Genomic DNA, 17,568 nt, shown 5'->3' with positions numbered 1-17,568 from the left:
CAAAGCAGGAGAAAGGAGACTGTGACAAGTGGCAGGGTGGCCCCAGCAAGGTGTCCCAGGTGACCCGGGACATGGCCACAAGGATGTTCAACATGACTCAGTTCCTGCGGAGGAAGGGCCCCATTGCGGTAGGCAGCATTTCATCCCTCCCTTTTTTTCCCCTTAGGATCATGCCAGCTCCATCCCAAATCCCTGTGTCACCCAGCTCTCGAGAGAGTGGCACCAGCTCTATTTATGCAAAATACTCCAAATTCCTTCCTCCTGGCTGGATGTGAGCTTGGCATCCTGTCCTTTCCACAAGATGTATCTGATGTGTCCTCCTGGACCCTCCCTGTCCTGCAGGAAAAGCTTTTTTTTCCTTCTCTCCCCAATCCCATTGATTTTTCTCCCATTCCAGAGCAAGGAGCAGTTTGTTGCCTGTGCCAGGCAAATGGTTTCTGATGGGCAGGTGGTTGTTAAGTTTGGAAACATCCTCGCCAAGCACTGCCTGGACCAGAGATGCTCCACAGAGCTGCTCCGTGCTGCTGAGCACACCCAATCCATCAGCAGCCAGCTCGGCATTGTGGCCAGGTGAGCTGCCAGTAGCTGGGATCACCTCTCGCAAGGTCATCCAAGAGGGATCCCTTCTCCAAGGAATGTGGGCGGTGGTCCCCAGAGGTCCTAGGGGCCATGGGTATTGTCCAAGAGTTAAGGAACAATTTGGAGGCCCCCCTTCCCTCCATGGGTTTCCCTGCTCCGATGGCACAGGGGATTAGCTGGGTTTGGAGTAACAACACTGTCAAGGATGTCTAATGTCCTTCCAATAAAATCCTTTGGAATGTCTTTGAAGGGTGAAAGCAGTGACTGGGGAGAGCAAGGCGTCCTCTGAGCTGCTGCTGAGCAATGTGCAGAACCTCATCCAAGCAGTCCAGCATGTCCTGAGGGCAGCCGAGGCGGCGTGTGTCAAAGTGAGTCCATCATGGAATCAATCTCGGAATTATTTGGGTGGGAAGGGTTGCTCCAAGCCCCATTCAACCTGGCTTTAAGCAGTTCCAGGGATGGGACAGCCACAGCTTCCCTGTGCCAGGGCCTCCTCACAGGGAAGGGTTTCTCCCTAACAGTGAAGGCTGATGGCAGCAATTCCAAGCTGTGGGAGCTTCTCATCCAGGTCTTTCTATGGGAGCTGGGATCTGGCTGCTGTGGGACTCCAGCTGGATCAAATATTCCTCCAGGAATACTTCTATTCTGTGCCTGTCTCATATCCAAAGCCCACCCTGCATCATCCCAGGCATTGCCTATCCTTGAAGTCACCTTTACCTGCTCCATTCCCCACCTAATTTTTGGATCGTAGAGCACCTTTTATTTGGAATTAGTCCATGCTATCCTCTTTATTCCCAAAAGCCAAATTCCCAAGAGTTTCCTATGCAGCTGTCATCAACAGCCACCTGATCTGACTGTAATATCTGTGAAAGTAGATTTTTCCTGAAAACAACTGGAAAACAAGTGCAGACACCATTAGCCTCTTCCTGAGGCAGCATTTCCACCTGAATCCCATCCTGCTCTATAATCCTACTGCTTTTCCTAGGATCAGCATCTCTTTTTGAAGGAAACACAGATTTTTTAGAATCCCATTTGCTGAACAATCAGCCCCAAGGGTGACAAAGTTCCTCCTGTGCTTAATTAAACTTAAAACTGCCTCTATTTGTGCATTTTTCACTTTGCTGATGCCAGCCTGGATTAATTCATTAATTAATTTTGACCATCCAGATCCCAAAGTCCTTTATGACCTGGAAATTTCCCTTTGGAAAATTCCCTGCTTTTCAACAAACCGCCCTCCTTTCCTCTCCCTGTAAGAAGCTTTTGAAACGTTCTGAAGCACTTTGAAGAATTAAGATGTGGCAATGTTGTGTGGATCAAGCACACACTGGCACGTCCACACTCTTCCATAATTTAGGATGCACAGGGATATATTAAAACAATTTATTTGTTCAACAGGGTTTGGGACAACCCTCAGCAGACCCTGAAGAAGAAGAAGTTGCTGCTTCCTGCCAGCAGTGGAGGAAAAACCTGACACAGCACAGAGCCAAGGAGGCTTTAAATTCTGACCGGGATGAATTAGGGCTCCGGAAAACTCAAGGGGCAAAGGCTGAGCCCACCCTGATGTCTCTGGTGCAAGAGCAACCCCCTCAGAGCCAGAATATCCCAAAGCATCTCAGTCCTAGGAAAGGACATAAAGTTATGGACAGACACTTGTAAATCCAGAGAGGGGCTCCTTGTCCCGATGGTGTTGGAAGCAAAGGAGGAATACTTTGCAGTGTGAAGGATTCATGCTGGAGCGTTTCATCGTGGCAGCAAAATCTCAGAACAGGCTCCATGGGGAGGCCAGGAATTTTCTGGTGAGTGTTTTACCCTCAGGTGGTGAGATGGGATGGACAGGTCTTTGGAGAATCCTGATCCAGTGGGAGGTGTCAGAGGTGTCCCTGCCCGTGGCAGGGGGTGGAATGGGATGAGTTTAAGGTCCCTTCCCACCCAAACTATTCCAGGATTCTGTGATCCAGAGATGCTCAGGTTTTCTGCTGTCTTTCAACCTTTCCTCCTTCACATATCCAGGAATACAGCAGTGGGGATCATTTTGTCCCACCTGCTGCCCCTGAGCCTGCAGATTTCTTCCCAAAATCCCACTCAGCCCCAGGATTCTCTCCTATCCAGAGGGAACATTCAATCCCCAAGATCACCTACTTCACAGCTTCCAGAGTATCCCAGACACTGCTGCTCCTGTATCCTGGCTCTCCACATCCGTCCTTCCCAGCCTCAGGATCATGATTTGGAAACACTGCTCCATGCTGGCATTCTGCAGGAGAGGTGGAAAGGAGCCTCCCCTGTGGAATACACAATCCAACACCACAGCAAATCACAACTGGCTTCATGGTGGCTGCAGCCCATTCCAGCCCAACCACCTTCCCCAGACCAGGAATTTCATTACTTGTGTGGTAATGAATAGTAGCAAGGAATCTCCTCCATATTCAGAGAAAAAGCAGCAGCAGGCACACTGGAGACTCTGGGACGCTATCTGCAATGGATAAAACAGGGAGCAGAGGTGGATGGAGGAGTGAAACAGCAGGCAGGCAGGAAAGGAATTGCACATGGAGACAACAGGCTGCAAGGACTCGCAGGTCTTTGTATCTGTGTCCTATTTCCACACTATTTTTCCCTGCTGGCTTGGTTTTTTGAGGAAAACCTTGACCAGCCACACCAGTGAGTAGATGAAGAAATAATGGAGTACTAATAAAGGACTAATGGATTACTCCAAAATAACAACCCAGTTCCATGTCTATTCTCTACTTTTCCAACACAAAAGAAATCATAGAATTCATGGAATTCATGCTCTGGCAAATCAGAAAGGCAAACTGAAACCGTGATTACCTTTGGAGATGCCTCCTCTGCCATGCAGGAATCACTGGCTTCCCTTGGCTCATCCATGCAAGGCAAAACCTCAGAATTTGGGATAAACACTCCGCTGTCCCAGTGGAAATACCACTTGGCCAACAAACAAGAGGAAAAGGCCCATGGCCATCAGTTGGCCAAGGGAAAAACAAGAGGAAAAGGTCCACCAAGGAAAACACTTAAAGCAGAGAAACATCCCAAAGGGGTGGGAAGCAGATGATTGATTGAGCAGCCAGCACATTTTTATTGGAAAGGGAGCTGGCTAGGAATGACAGCATTTCCTCTGGAGAAAAAGCAACCCCAAAGGCAGGACAAGAGGTCTGGAGGACAGTTGTGCTCTCCCATGCAAAATCTGGGGAATTCAAGACATGTAGGATGTTCCATGATGGAAAATGGCAACTCTCTCCATGAGACCTAGGGATCAGGTACAAGGTTAAGTTAAAACCCCACAAACCATCCCAAAAAGCCCAGCTTTAGTCCCCTTCATCCCAGCTACCACTGCATGCACATGGAGTCGTCAACAGGAATTAACTGTACCCTTTTTAATTGTTTTGTTAAAAATGTTGTCGAGACACCATGAATACAAGTACTGCAGTTACAGCCATACAAAAAAAGCAATACAAATTAAGCAGCTGAATACAAAAATACATTGAAATACATGAACACCACAATGGAACTCGGAGCACTAAATCCCAATTGTGTCAGCGTGGAAAAAATTAAATAAAAACCTTTTTTTTTGTTTTTTCGTATTAGACAATGTCGTTTTCTCCACTTTGAACAGTTACTTTTGCTAGTTATGTACTTCACAATTTCTTCTATGTACAGCATAGAATAAAATACTTTGAAAAGATATGACATTTTTCATCCTCAATATGTGATATAGTCTCTTTTACACCAATATTGACTGCAGGAATAAAAACTGTCCGAGTCTTACATCAACTCATTGGAAAAGGAGGAGCGATGCTTTCCTTTGAATTCATTTCTGTGGGGTTTTCCATCAGTTCAGGGGTTTGGCAGTCCTGGAACGGCATCTCTCCTGGGAATTCATGTACATAATATTGCTTGGATCTATACAAATGTGGCAATCGGATCTAAGTGGTGGTTGGGAAAAAGGCAGCTCACACATATACAGCTCTGGGAATTTTCCATGACTTATTTACAATGAAAGTGCTTTTCTCAGCTCTAACACGATCTGGGGGGGATTGGTTTCCTTTCTACAGGTCAATTATTAGTCTCCCTGAAACTGGAAAGAAAAAAGATTCTCTAGAAAATACCACAGCTTTGCAAACACTTGAGCATACTGGAGAACTGCGTGTGGTTCAGAGATTAGCAGCTGCAAAGTGGTGGGAATTATAATTTAAAAATAAATAAAGCCAAAAGAGGTAACCCAGGTACAAAACAGCAGAGAACTGCAATACCCACAACAGTAAAAAGACTCCAAAGCCATCTGCTAACAAAACGGAGAAGCGGTTGGATCGAAAGTCTTGAAAACATCTTTTAAGGATTTATCATCCGACTCCCCATTGGGATCGCTCTCCAGGGCTTGCGTTACCTGTCCAGGCTGCCTCACCTGCCTGGGGTCACTGTACTGCGGCCGGATTAATCCTGACAGAGCCTGGATTGGGAGATTATGGACGGCAGGAGCAGCACTGGAGTGTTTAGCCTGAGATTTACTGGTGCTGTTTGCCTTGTCTGAAGCAGCTTCTGCTGATCCTTCCGTAGGTTTTTCCACACTGGAGGCAGCCTTCTGCTGGGATGCATCTTCCACAAGACTTGGCTCATTTTTACTGGAATTTTTCAAAATACTTTTTTTCTGGTTCTCTCCATTCTCTCCCGAACTGGCCGGAGCCGTGTCTGAGGATGAGCTGTGATCCCTGGGATCATACAAACTGATCCCGCTCAGGATGGAGCCGGGAGATCCCAGCCTAACACCACTGGATGATAATTTGGGCGCATACGGAGGCAGAGCATCGGGGTCAGATTTCGGAGTCGCAGTTTCCGAGGGCTGGGATGAGCTGGCAGCAGCTCTGGCGAGGCGGGGGTCAAACTTGGGAGGGTGGGAATCCTTCCCAGCTCCATGGTGAGTGTCTGCACTTGACAGTCTGTGGAGTCTGGGATCGACGTTCTTTTGCAAGCGAGGATCCCCCAGTTTGCTGGAGCTACTAGCATGGGAATCTGTGGATGGATCCAAGTAGCCACCCCGGCCCGTGAGGCTGGTTTTGGCCTTGGCAGCGAGCCGGGGATCGGCTGGCATCGCATTGGGGTGTGGATCGTTCTTCAAATTCCGCAGTTTATTCAGTCTCTGGTCAGCAATGAGTGGAGGGAGAGGTAAATTGATGGAAGAGACGGGGTCGGGTTTAGGCAGAGGGATTGGGAGCAAGTCCTCGGGGGCCCACACAATGTGCTTGGCAAAGTTGGGTTTCATCAGGGTCACATCCATCTTAATGTGGCTGAACTGCCGCAGCTGGGAGCGGGGATCCCGTAATGTGACACCTGGCAGAGGTTCCAAGGGAATAAGGAAAGCTCGTTCCCTCAGCTCCCTCTCCGAGTCCTCCTCGTCATCATCCAGCCCTTTCTGCTTGACCTTCACTCCGGTGTGGGCATGGTGCAAATCCAGCTTGGCCCCGGCCAGGGAGGAGCTGGGATGGCCACCCTCGCTGACCTTGTGCATCCGTGGATCACGGGCCAGCCGGGGATCCAGGGATGCCGACTCTGAAGGCTTCCTGGGATTGGGCCTTGGAGAGGCCCGGAGTCTCGGGTCAGCAGCCTGGGGCCCCACACCTTTGTCTTTGGCCAGCCTCGGATCTGTAGGCATCCCAAGCATGTGCTGCTCCGTGGAATGTTGTTGCCGATTCCTAAAGTTTTCGCTTTGTTTCTTTAAGGTTTTGAGGATTGATTTAACACTGCTCCCCTCTTCCTCCTCACTACTGGAATACCAGTTGACATTGTCATCTAAAAAATCAAAGAAATGCCGTAAGATTTAGATTATTCCAGCAAAAAACCCTTAGAGAACCCAACACTCCCTAATGGGAAACTTCTCAGTAAAGTCAAACTGAAAAGATCTGATATTAAATCACTCCCTGTGTCATAAAAATCACAACCTCAAATGACCAAAATCTATTTAATCAAAGAAATGCCGTAATAAAAAAACCCTGGAAGATAGTGGAGATAGACACTTTGGGAGTGTCCCCATATATATATCAATATTAATTTGGTAAAATAACCTGCTTTCAAACAATCCTTATCAGTACTAGTAAAATACCTATCTAAAATCTGAATCTTGTTGGGAGAAGAAAAAGTAAAATGTCCCCTTACAGTGGTCTTTAATCCAGGTAAATTATGAATTTACTGCCTTACTTAATCCAAATCCCAAAGTTTGCAGGAGAGGTTGAGATTCGGGACAGAAAGAAATTACAGTATTTTATTTTAAAGGATATTGGAGAAGGAAAAATGCTGCTCTAGAGGAAATAGATCAAGAGGTGCAACTGAAGAAACAGGATCAAGGATGCACTTCAAGTCCTGGCAGCAAGAAACAACCCCTCTGGTCCAACAAGGTATTTTCCAAAGTGATTATCAACAAAAGGACATTTTGAAAGTGCAAGTAGATCCAAAAATTATTCATTGGAGCTAGGACGGACTGAACCTAGACCAAAATCCTAGAACATGCTGGGAAGAAGAGCTGAAAATACTAAGCTGCTGCTTGGACATTCCCAAGAACTGTGAACAGTGACATGACCTGAGTCAACATCAACTGATTTGTTGACCACAGCCATTAAAGTACAAGGAGAATTCCAACCAAATCCTGCTCACCTTCATCTTTGCTCGTGGCCCTCTGGCCCTGGCTGCTGGCGGAGTCTCCATCCCGTTGGTGCTTCTGGCTGAGCCTCACATACAGGGCCTTCTGCATGGCTGGCAGGAAATCAGGCACGTTGATGCCCTGGTTGTGGCCCATGTGACCACCCATGCAGTCTGACTCGCTCCCGCCCGGATGCGACTCCGAAGCCATGAGGTGAGCCTGGTGATCCATAAATTCTCCATGCCATGCTCCATCTGCAGGACAAAACTCCAGTTAGCAGTTATCCTAGAGAAATGTTGACAGCTATAAGCATGAAATCATGGAATGGACTGGGTTGGAAAGGAGCTTAAAGGACATCCAGTTCCATCCCATGGCAGGGACACCTCTCCCCATCCCAGGCTGTTCCAAACCACATCCAACCTGGCCTGGAACACTTCCAGGGATGGGCCAGCCACAGCGTCGCTTGGAAAACTCTGTCACAGCCTCCCCACCCTCACAGGGAATGTTTTCTTCCCAGTATCCCATTTCAGCCTAAAGCCTAACATGACTTAACAACACAACTGAACAGCCCCAGCTGAGAAAGCCAGAACACAGAAGACATTCCAGGAAGTTTCTATCCAAAATTCATCCAGCAGACATCCTTACCTCCAGAATTATTGGCTGGCTGGAAGTTGTGTACAGCTTGGTGGGAATAATAGTTGTCGTAGAAGTCGGCTGGATTCTGCATGGGCTCGTACTCCCCGGGCATCTGCTGGTACTGCGGCCCCGGAGGACAGTGATTGTCCCTTGGCATGTTCACCATGTGTCCCTGCACTCCAGGGGAATTGTAGGATCCTCCCATCCCTGGTGGGGTGAGGGGTGGCCCACCCTGCTGCCCCTGCATGGGCATTCCAGTCTGGTTCTGTGGGCCCATGTATCCCGGGGGAACACCCTGCATGGGGGGGCTCTGTGGCATTCCCGGCCCTTGGGGGCCTCCACAAGGATGGTGCCCAGGAGAACCGGGGTGCATTGGGGGCCCATTGTGTCCTTGGGACATACCAGGACCTGGCCCTGGACTCGAGCCTGGGTTGTACATGTGCTGGGAATGTGGGTCGTTGCCCTGGAATGGTGGCCGTGGGGGTGATGCGCTGTTGTAGAAGGTCGGTGGCCTGGAAGCAGAAGAAAATCAAGGAATCAGATTTTGGAACTACAAACACCAACAGCTGGCTCTCTTCGCCCTCTCCCACTCTTATTTGACCTGACACTGGATAAAATTCCCAAAGGAGCATTATTTTCCAACTACACCCATTCGACATTCCTGAACTTGACCAAACCCACATTTTTTCCAGTATTTGCTCATTTCCATCAGTTTTGCCCAAGAAAAAGTCAACTACAAAAAGAATGGAGCAGGGAATGAACTGCTCCACCTGAAGACGGAGATGGCAAACCAAGAGTCAACTTCTGGAAGGTCAGGCCTAAGTTCCTTTCTATGGAAAACATGAAATAATCCTGGTATCAACTGTCTGACAGATTCTTAACTTAGCCCAGAATCCTGACAGGAACAATGATTGAAGATTAAATGATGAATATCCAGGAGAGTTCTTCCCAGAATTCCAACACCTACTTCTTCCCGATTTTGTGTGCCAAATCCACAGTGGGCTTCACGACGATTTCAAAAAGAGATGGAATTTTCTTATAATCTCCTGAAGGATCTTGGTAATTTTCCATGTCAGACTCAGAGAAGGGATATTGCTCTGGGGGGGTTGGCAGGAGTCCAACCCCCGGCGGGGGTTTGGGAAGAGGAACAATGCCCCGCTTCCGGAGCTCCTCCAGCTCCTTCTCATCTTCATTTTGGGGTTCCTCCTCATTATTCAAAACCTGGAACAAAGACATGTGGCAGACATTCCATCAATTTTCCAGTATTCCAGTTAAATTTAGTCTTGTGCCTTTTACTGAAATATTATTTCCATATTTAAATAAACTAATTTCCTCTTATCTGCTACAATACTGCTGGATATTGACATCCAACTCAAAGGAATTCTAAACCCACTTTTGGGAGTTGTTTCCAGGACACCAAATCCCAACCAAGAAAATACTTCTCTATTTCAGGAATTAACAATTTCCCATAAGTCCACTTCCTTCAAACAGGAGTAAAGGAGTTATTCCAAGATTCCTCATGTTTTTAGTGTTGGATTCACACCCCTTTTCTTTTACAGCCTGGTGGGCAATGACTTGAGAGGGAAAATACCAATAAACCAGAGCTCAGGATTTCCCAGAGCACACGGAAAAGGCTCCTCCATCCCTCCCCAACTCTGAGTGCAGCAATCCCGATATTCCAGGTATCTGGATCGCTCACCTTATCCAACAGCTCCTTGGTTTCTGCAGTCAGGGGCGCGTGAGAGAATTTGCATTTATCTCCTTGATAACACTTTGCTCCTGTGTGGTAAAACTTGCAGGGGAATTCATGTGAGGAAAGAATTAAGGATTCCTAACAGTTTGGGAAGGTTGTGAAATTCAGCTGCCAGCTATCCCTCAATTCTTCATCAGGAATTCATCTTTATGGTAGGAATTTTGGAAGCTAATAATCAACTTACCTTTTACTTCCATTAAAAATTCTCCTAAAAATGACATTTCTGTGGCCTCCAGATTTAATTTCCCAATTGTGATTAAAAAGGGAGAGGTCTCAATTCCAGAGGAAAATACCAAAATAATGACAAAGAGGAACAGATCAGGAGTTTAAAAGTGTGGATAAATGTGTCAAAAATTCCAGGAATTTTATTTTCGAAAATGTTACAAATCAGTAATTTTATATTTACTTTTTTTTTTCTGAAGTATTTGAGAAAAGGAATCTACAGAGTAGGTGGTAGAGTCTCTTAAAAAACAGTCACCTTTAGATATCATTTATATCATAATAAATAGAAATAAAATATTAGAAAAATTAACATTTCTGTGAACTTAGAAGTACTTTAAAAGGATATTGTGCAAATAAATGCAGTTCTCTCCTTTGGTGCAGTAACCCTGGATGTAAAACTTACAGATTTCCTTTTTCTTTTCAATCTCTGCATCATGATCAAATTTACACTGCTCTCCCTATAAATAAATTGGAAAAAAAACCAAACAAACAAGGAAAAACCATGATCCATCAGAAATGCTGAGTAATTTAATTCCACAGTAAAAAGAATATCCTCCTCAGCTGAATTTAAATTTTTCACCTTTACCAACATTAAATTCCATTATAAGCAATAAACACTGTAAATAAGGGGGGTCTGGACATAGACAAAATTCCTGGATTGGAATTCAAAGGAATAGATGGAATAGTGACAGAAAACGATCTCTGTTCTCTGCCTCCACCTGGGAATTTGCATTAAAAAGGCACTGAAATAATATTTCATTGAATTGCTTTCATATATTCTGTTATTCTTTAGGATTATTTTGCTGGATGGGGGTTTGGGTATTTTTTTAGGATTTATTTTCCTGAAAAAGACACCAAGCGCTCTTTCAGTCCCTTTTAAAACTGAAGGTGGCAGCAAATAGTCATCTTAGCCAAAGGTTCAGATGACTTTACAGGCAGCAAGCAACATAACATTTCCAATCATTTTCACTTTTATTTCTAGCATTTGGGTAAGAAACAGAAAATTCCACTGCTAAATCCCAAGAAACCAAATAGAAGTGAAAAGCATTCAGTGGTTATGTTTTCTAATAATCCCACTTTTTAAAGTTTAGCACCACAAAGCAATTCCTTCAAAGCTCCCAAATCGACACGGAATAATTTAATATATTCAGGAATTGTTGGCTATTTAGAGATTCCAGACTTGTGAGATATGACATCATTAATACATTATCATTCTCAGGGTAAGCTTAGGATGTTTTAATTGAATATATTAATAAAAATATAATTTTTATTAGAATTTAATTCAAAATGTGTAACAGAAGGAGATGTTCTTCCACAAATAATTCCATCTAGAAATCCTGAGCACATCAGAAATCCAAATATTGAGTTTCAACACCCAAAATTGCTAAAAATTTATTTTACAAAAAGGATTAGATTTACCTTAATGCACCGCCCTTCAAGGAAATATTTACAGATCTGTTTGCCCTTGTGCTCCACTGTGTGCTGGTTGATGAACTCCTGGCTCATATTAACCCATTTCTTCACTGGTTTGCCATCCTGGGAAAAAAAAAAAAAAAATCCACTTTTATCAGCTCCTTTTTGGAGCACTGGTGATGCAGATATTGGGGATAAGGACTGGAATTGCAGGTACCTCATGGAAGCCATCGGATCCTTTATTGCTACCTCTGCCCCTCCCGCGATCTTTGCGCTTCAGTTTCTTTTGCATTCCACGTCCTCTTCCAACGTTGTAGTTGTTCCCTCGTTGGGATATGCCTGGAAAACAGGGAAAACCTCTTAAAAGGATCACAGAAATTAAGGGAAAATGGCTCTCTCATGGCATCAAAGAGAGACAAATGGAATAAATTAAATCCCTCCCTTTCTGTTGTCTGAAATCTTCTTTCTGACCAGGCACAATATCCCAGGAAAACCATCCCCGGCAGCTTCCCTCATCCAGGTCTCCATCCCAAAATGCCACCAAAACTTCCCTTACCTTTCTGGATCCCTTTCATGCCCTGTTTCTTCACTGGTTCCTTGGGGAATGGAGGTCCCAAATCCCCACTGGAAGTCTCTTTAGCTTGTCTGTACTGTTTGAGCTGGTCAGCAAAATCCTCATCCTTCTCCTCCTCGTTGTAATTGCCAAAGTTTTCATCACTGTAATGACCGTAGTTGTCATAGTCCTTACTTTTGACATTTTTTTTATGCTGGATTTTCTGGGAACTCATGTAATTCCCTGACATGTGTCCATGCTGTAAGGAAAGTGACATTAGGAAGCAAATCCATGTTTCCAAACCCCACCCCTCCAAACTGCTCTAAAAATCCATTTCTGGGGCTGTTTTATCATTACCAGATTTGAGCAAAAAAAGCATCAATAATACAGGTAAAATCAATTATTCAGGAAATAATTCTAATTCACCAGCTGAGAAAAGCCAAGAAAATTGAGCTCCCAAAAAGCAGAATCAACTTTAGATATTGAAAAGTGGCTTTTCTAGAGTTCTTTCCTTTGAATCCAGCTTAAATACAGTGCAGGCAATAAAAATATTCCTTAATAATAAAGACACCTTAATTTCTGTTGCCTGATAGAGGAAAAATTGGTATCAGGCTTATTTTCTACCACAGATCCTGCTTTACATCTGGGAATCTCCTCAGGGAGATGAGAACTGGATGAGCTTCCAGAAATCCGGGAGAACAGGCACTGGGATGGAGCCAAACTTCCAAACCCAAACTGTTTATATTTGTATTTTTGGAATGTCACCTCAATAAAAACCTGAGGAATGAGTTTCAAACTTTCTACCTGACTGAAGGAGGAATCATAATCCCTGTAGGAAGAGCTGCTGCTTTTTTTGTGGGGTCTTTCTGTGCGCTCCATATCAGAGTCGTGGCTATAGTCGGAACTGTCATCGCTGGAAGGGGAGTTATGCTGGAAAACAGAAAAAAAAAGGCTGGGAATTTTGAGGGAAACATCTTCTTTCCATAAATATAATGAGCACGAAAGTGATAAATTTACATTGTGCATCTTGTCCTAAAAACTTTCAAATCCCTCTGGTTCAGCTTCCAAGACCTGGGCTTAACTTTGAACATTCAAGACCAGTTTAAGTCTTAATGGTAATAAAACCATTTTCATTCCTTTGCCAATTCCTCGGATTCTTGTCCTGGACACCCATGAATCGAATCAACACTTCCAAAATGTTAGTTTTTTCCCTAACCTTATGCTTGTCCCGTCTTCTCCTTTTGGATTTTTTCTTTTCCTTCTCTTTTTTGCGTTTTTTCCGGGATTTCCGGTGGCCTTTCTCATTTTTCTGTTTATCATCCCCTTTTGAACCGTGTTCCTTCACATCCTCATAGGCTGCATCATCTATTTCCCCATCTTCCAGCTCTCCATCTTCCCTGGAAGAGGGAAACCAGGAAGACAGTAAAATTCCATGCTATTATCCAGCTCACCTGTCACTGGAAAAAAACAGTTAAGAAGCAACTCCAAGCTGTGATTTTTGGGATAAATGGATATGTCAGGGAGAAGAAACAACTGCTGTAGGACCTGGGATTTCTTGGAATTACATTAATAAAATAAAACTGGAACAGTAATATCCCTGAAACACCTGCAGCTATCCCAAAAATCCAATTATGTTTTGACATTATCAGTTAAACTCATTCCCTCAAGGATCAATTAAAATATGCTCTTCCATAAAATACCTACTGAAAATGCTTCTTGGGAACAAGGTTGTTCCCATGTCCCAGTTCCTCTAGGAATTACACTCATAGATTTCCAGTTCTGGGATGCATCCAGGACTGGAATAACTTTCCAGGTAAACCAGTCTCGGTAATACAATCCCTTGGATTGCATGGCAGAGGGAAGATTACGAAAGTTCTCAAATCCCTAAATTTTTTCCACAACATGCAAGCATTTTCCAAGGACTGAGCTTCAAGAATGTAAAAAGGGGAGGGGAAAGAAGGACAAAGAAGGACAAAGAAGGACAAAGAAGGACAAAGAAGGACAAAGAAGGACAAAGAAGGACAAAGAAGGACAAAGAAGGACAAAGAAGGACAAAGAAGGACAAAGAAGGACAAAGAAGGACAAAGAAGGACAAAGAAGGACAAACCCAACAACTGGATAAATACGGCTTGAAAAGATAATGACCAAAATACCATTTCTAGGAAAGTAAGTTCTTTTTCAAGGGAGTGCCAAGGCAGGAATTCTCTTCTGGTTTAGCTGCTTTTATTCCCATTTGAATTCCAGTCTGGAGCTGTGCACCAGGAAGGGAGAACAGAACCTTCCTTTTACAAGTTTCCTCCCTCTCCCACAACCTCCAGATACTTGGGAGCTTGATGGATGTCTGAAAACAATCCCAGAAAACATTCCCACTGTCTGAGTAGATTCCTAGAGCATCTCCCAAATGGGTCAGAAAGGCACAGAAGCAAAATGATCTTCCAGGGAAAAGCAAACTGATGAAACCCCTGGGCAGTTCCCCAAATCTTCGGGAAGGGAGAACCAAAAAACCCCAATTCTGGTATTTTAATTTAATTTCTAACCTTCAAACCTGGATTTTAGCTCCCCTTCTGTGACCTTATTTCAGGTCATCCTTAAAAATAGAATTCCTTATGACCAAAGATGATTTACTCCAGAAGCTCCTTAAGTCCAAGATCCAAACCCAGGATGCATTTTCTGAAATATTCTGGGAATCTTTACCCTCAAACATTATTGAAGTCGTCACATTTTTATTCCCCATCATTTCATTTAAAAATAATTTAACTTTAGGTTAAAATTCCCTGAGGGCTAAAATTCCCAAAATTTTGATACTAAGGTGCTGCTTAAGAAATTAGGAATTAATAAGGAAAATAACTCTAAATAACAGAGAATTTTCACCGGGGAAATCAAATAAAAGCAGAGTGTGGCTGGGAGCAGTAAAAAGTGAAAGTAAATTAATTCCTAGCCATTTTCTGGGAAATCTGGCACTGATTTGCGTGTAAATAAACTTGCCTCCAACTTCTTCCCTACCCTGTCATGGATTTACCCACAGAGAACCAAGAAATCCTCATAAAATCCTTGCAGGAAAAATCTTTTCAGGACCCCTGTGCTGGAAGGCTCAGACCCTTCATCACCAAAATAATGTCAACAACAGGAATTAACTAAAACTAATTCAAGAATTATTATGAACATTCCAGTCTTGATAGAACTGCATTAAAACAACCTTCCAACTTGGAATATTCAAAGTGTGACCAGAGAGGATTTTTCCTATTATTTTTTTCTTAAGTAATTTCTTTATCATTCAACAGATCAGCTCAAATCAAACTATTAACAGAATTCCTGCAGCACAAATTGATTGGGAATTGTGAGGTTCCCAGTACGGGTGTTCCCTGCAGTGAACTGATTTTACTGGTCCTACATTTGCACACCTGATGTAGTACAAAAACTTGGGAGTTGGGCCTTTTTTGAAGTGAATGAACTTACTTTACAGAGCTGAAGTTTTAGAAAAAATACAAGTTATGATTTCAAGGTGCTGTGTATTGTTGCTCTTCACCTCATAAACTGAAACATTATAAAGCAACACTTGTAAATTAAAGTTAATTAGGTTGTTAAGTGGCACTTATTGGCTCTATTTCACAATTACCAGTGTCACAACTGGTTGTACTGGTGGGAACAGCTGGTGAGAGGATGAGAACTCCAAGCTGGAAAAACTCTGCTCCCAGCACTACCCGGAGTTGCTTGGACTTATCCCCAAGGATTTGAGAACCCTAAATATTTTCAGTCCCTGAAGCAGTGAAAAGCCACAGCCTGATTGCAGGAACTCCACAGCACAGCTGCCCTAGCTCGAGAGATCCCAGCAGATTCCTGGTATGCACTCGGCTTGGAAAACAGAGCATGACAACTTCCACCTTTGCTCAAGGACAAGCAGGAAGGTGAAAACAAGAACCAGGAGCTCTGGGCTCTGCCTTGAACTGCCCTTGAACTAAACTCCAGGCCCATTTCAGGGATCACTTCCCGAGGACAACCAGGAAGTGGAAAACAAGCACCAGCAGGTCTGGGGTCGGCCCTGACCCTTGCACTAAATCCCAGGAGCATTTCCCAAGGACAAGCAGAAAGGGGCAAACAAGAACCAGCAGCTCTGGGCTCTGCCCTGACCCTTGCACTAAACCCCAAGAGCATTTCAGGACCACTTCCCAATTTATAACACAGAACTCCGGACTCTTTTCTCCAGTGAGGAAACAGTTTTGCATTTACCCACAAGCCTCTTTTTTTCTTTCTTTTTTTTTCCCCTTTTTTTTTTCTGTCTGTTTGGTTTTTTCCCCAGTGTTTTCCGGTCCTCTGAAGTACCAAAAAGGGTTGTGGAGCTGTGTCGGGGGAGGCCAAGCTCTGGGAATCCCAAAACCCCGGCGTTTTTAACTCCTGCAGCTGTGTCAGGAATGCTCAGGGTAGATGTAGGCTCAAGCACTGGTAACTGCCACCCTGGCACAATATTTTTAGAACTAGTTAGGAAGGCCAGGGCTGCCTGGAGAAAGGATTTGAATTTCCAGCAGCTGCAGGAGAGAAAAGGAGGGAGGGAAGGAGGGAGGGAGCAACAGAGGTCCTTTCACCAGGAACAGGACTCTGGCTTTCTGCGCATGGGGATTGAGAGGTGGCAAAGATAACGTCAGTCAGCCCTTAATCTGCATAAAAAAGATCCAGTTAAATGTGTAAGGTGGAATCTGGCAAGAAAATGACGTTAAATATGGCTCTAGTGAGAGATTGTGGTATCAACAAAAACAGCCAAAAATAAAAAACCCGCCCAACTCGGAGCACCCTTTCCTGCCTGAGACAGAGAACAATGGTGACATTCAACAGACACCCCCTGGAAAGTGCAATTTATGGAAAGAATGGCAAACAGCCCCCCTTCCCAGCTAGAATAAATCAATGAAGATGTAAAAACGCATGCATTCCAAAAGGAAAAATTAAAACCTTGCTAAAAAAATGCACTTTTAATTCAGTGACACCCCCCTCCCCTCCTTGCATTCCCCACCACCACCACCCCGCTCCAGCCTGAAGGTGACCTGCCCCCCAAAAACATCGTTAACCCCCTCAGGCACATTAACAGAGCATCATCATCATCATCATCATCATCATCATTACCAGCATCACCCCACTAAGTACCACCATTATGAGAAGCGGAGAGAGAGAAGAATGTTACTCGACCTTTCGTCCCCTGCATGTTGCCTGTCAGAGTCGGGCATGTTTGGGTCAAGAACTGGGTTTGGGGGTTTGGAGAACAAGCTTTCAAAGGCCATTGTGCCTGGCTGTGGTGTGGTGAGGAGGAGAAGGGAGGTGGAGGAAGGCAGGGCCCCGCCGCTGCCCGCGGTGCGGAGCGGCGGGAGGAGGCGGCGGCGGCGGCGCGCACGGCCGCGCTGGGGGCGGCTCGGTGAGGAGGAGGAGGGCCGGGCCCCTCAGTGAGGAGAGATGATGAAGGTTTGCACTCACGGTTACTTAGTGAGACACTAACGGGCACTCAGCGCCCGGGCCCGGCCGCCCCGCGCGGGCGTTGCGGGGAGGTGGTGGCGGCGGCGGCGGCTCGAGCGGCAGCCCCGGGGCACAGGAGAGCGGGAGGACACACACACGGGGGGAGGGAGGTGCTGCTGGCCGGAGATGGCGGCCCTAATTCTTCCTTACAAACATGGCGCCCGCGCGAGGCACTCGCACAAAATGGCGGCGGCGGCTGAGGGAGGAGAAGGAGAACGGCGGCAGCAGCGGCGGCAGCGGCCCCCGGCGCTTTGCCCGCACACGCTCGCTCAGCGC

At 45.2% G+C, this 17,568-nt stretch overlaps 1 protein-coding gene across 1 annotated transcript; it reads right to left on the bottom strand.

Annotated features, from left to right (window-relative positions):
* Positions 1–3,950: 3,950 nt before the first annotated feature.
* ZC3H6 (zinc finger CCCH-type containing 6) lies at positions 3,951–17,242 on the bottom strand. The gene is made up of 12 exons (XM_066177987.1): positions 16,972–17,242; positions 13,013–13,193; positions 12,601–12,726; positions 11,800–12,055; positions 11,461–11,582; positions 11,250–11,366; positions 10,177–10,288; positions 9,555–9,664; positions 8,823–9,076; positions 7,865–8,367; positions 7,234–7,473; positions 3,951–6,375 (listed from the first exon to the last, which is right to left on the bottom strand). The coding sequence occupies exons 1-12, from the start codon at positions 17,061–17,063 to the stop codon at positions 4,874–4,876; spliced, it is 3,615 nt and encodes a 1,204-aa protein (XP_066034084.1). The 5' UTR covers positions 17,064–17,242; the 3' UTR covers positions 3,951–4,873.
* Positions 17,243–17,568: the final 326 nt, after the last annotated feature.

The sequence above is a fragment of the Chamaea fasciata genome, unplaced genomic scaffold (genome assembly GCF_029207755.1).
Source record: "Chamaea fasciata isolate MVZ Bird 193981 ecotype frontalis unplaced genomic scaffold, bChaFas1.0.hap1 SCAF_3, whole genome shotgun sequence".
NCBI lineage: Eukaryota > Metazoa > Chordata > Aves > Passeriformes > Sylviidae > Chamaea > Chamaea fasciata.
This window is presented reverse-complemented; position numbering and strand designations above follow the sequence as displayed.

Coding starts and splice junctions, on each gene's coding strand:
- ZC3H6 (XM_066177987.1), bottom strand. CDS start 17,063: ATGGCCTTTGAAAGCTTGTTCTCCAAACCCCCAAACCCAGTTCTTGAC. Junction 13,194..16,971: donor CAACATGCAGGGGACGAAAG/GTCGAGTAACAT, acceptor TCCCTCTTCCAG/GGAAGATGGAGAGCTGGAAG. Junction 7,474..7,864: donor GCCAGCCAATAATTCTGGAG/GTAAGGATGTCT, acceptor TTTGTCCTGCAG/ATGGAGCATGGCATGGAGAA.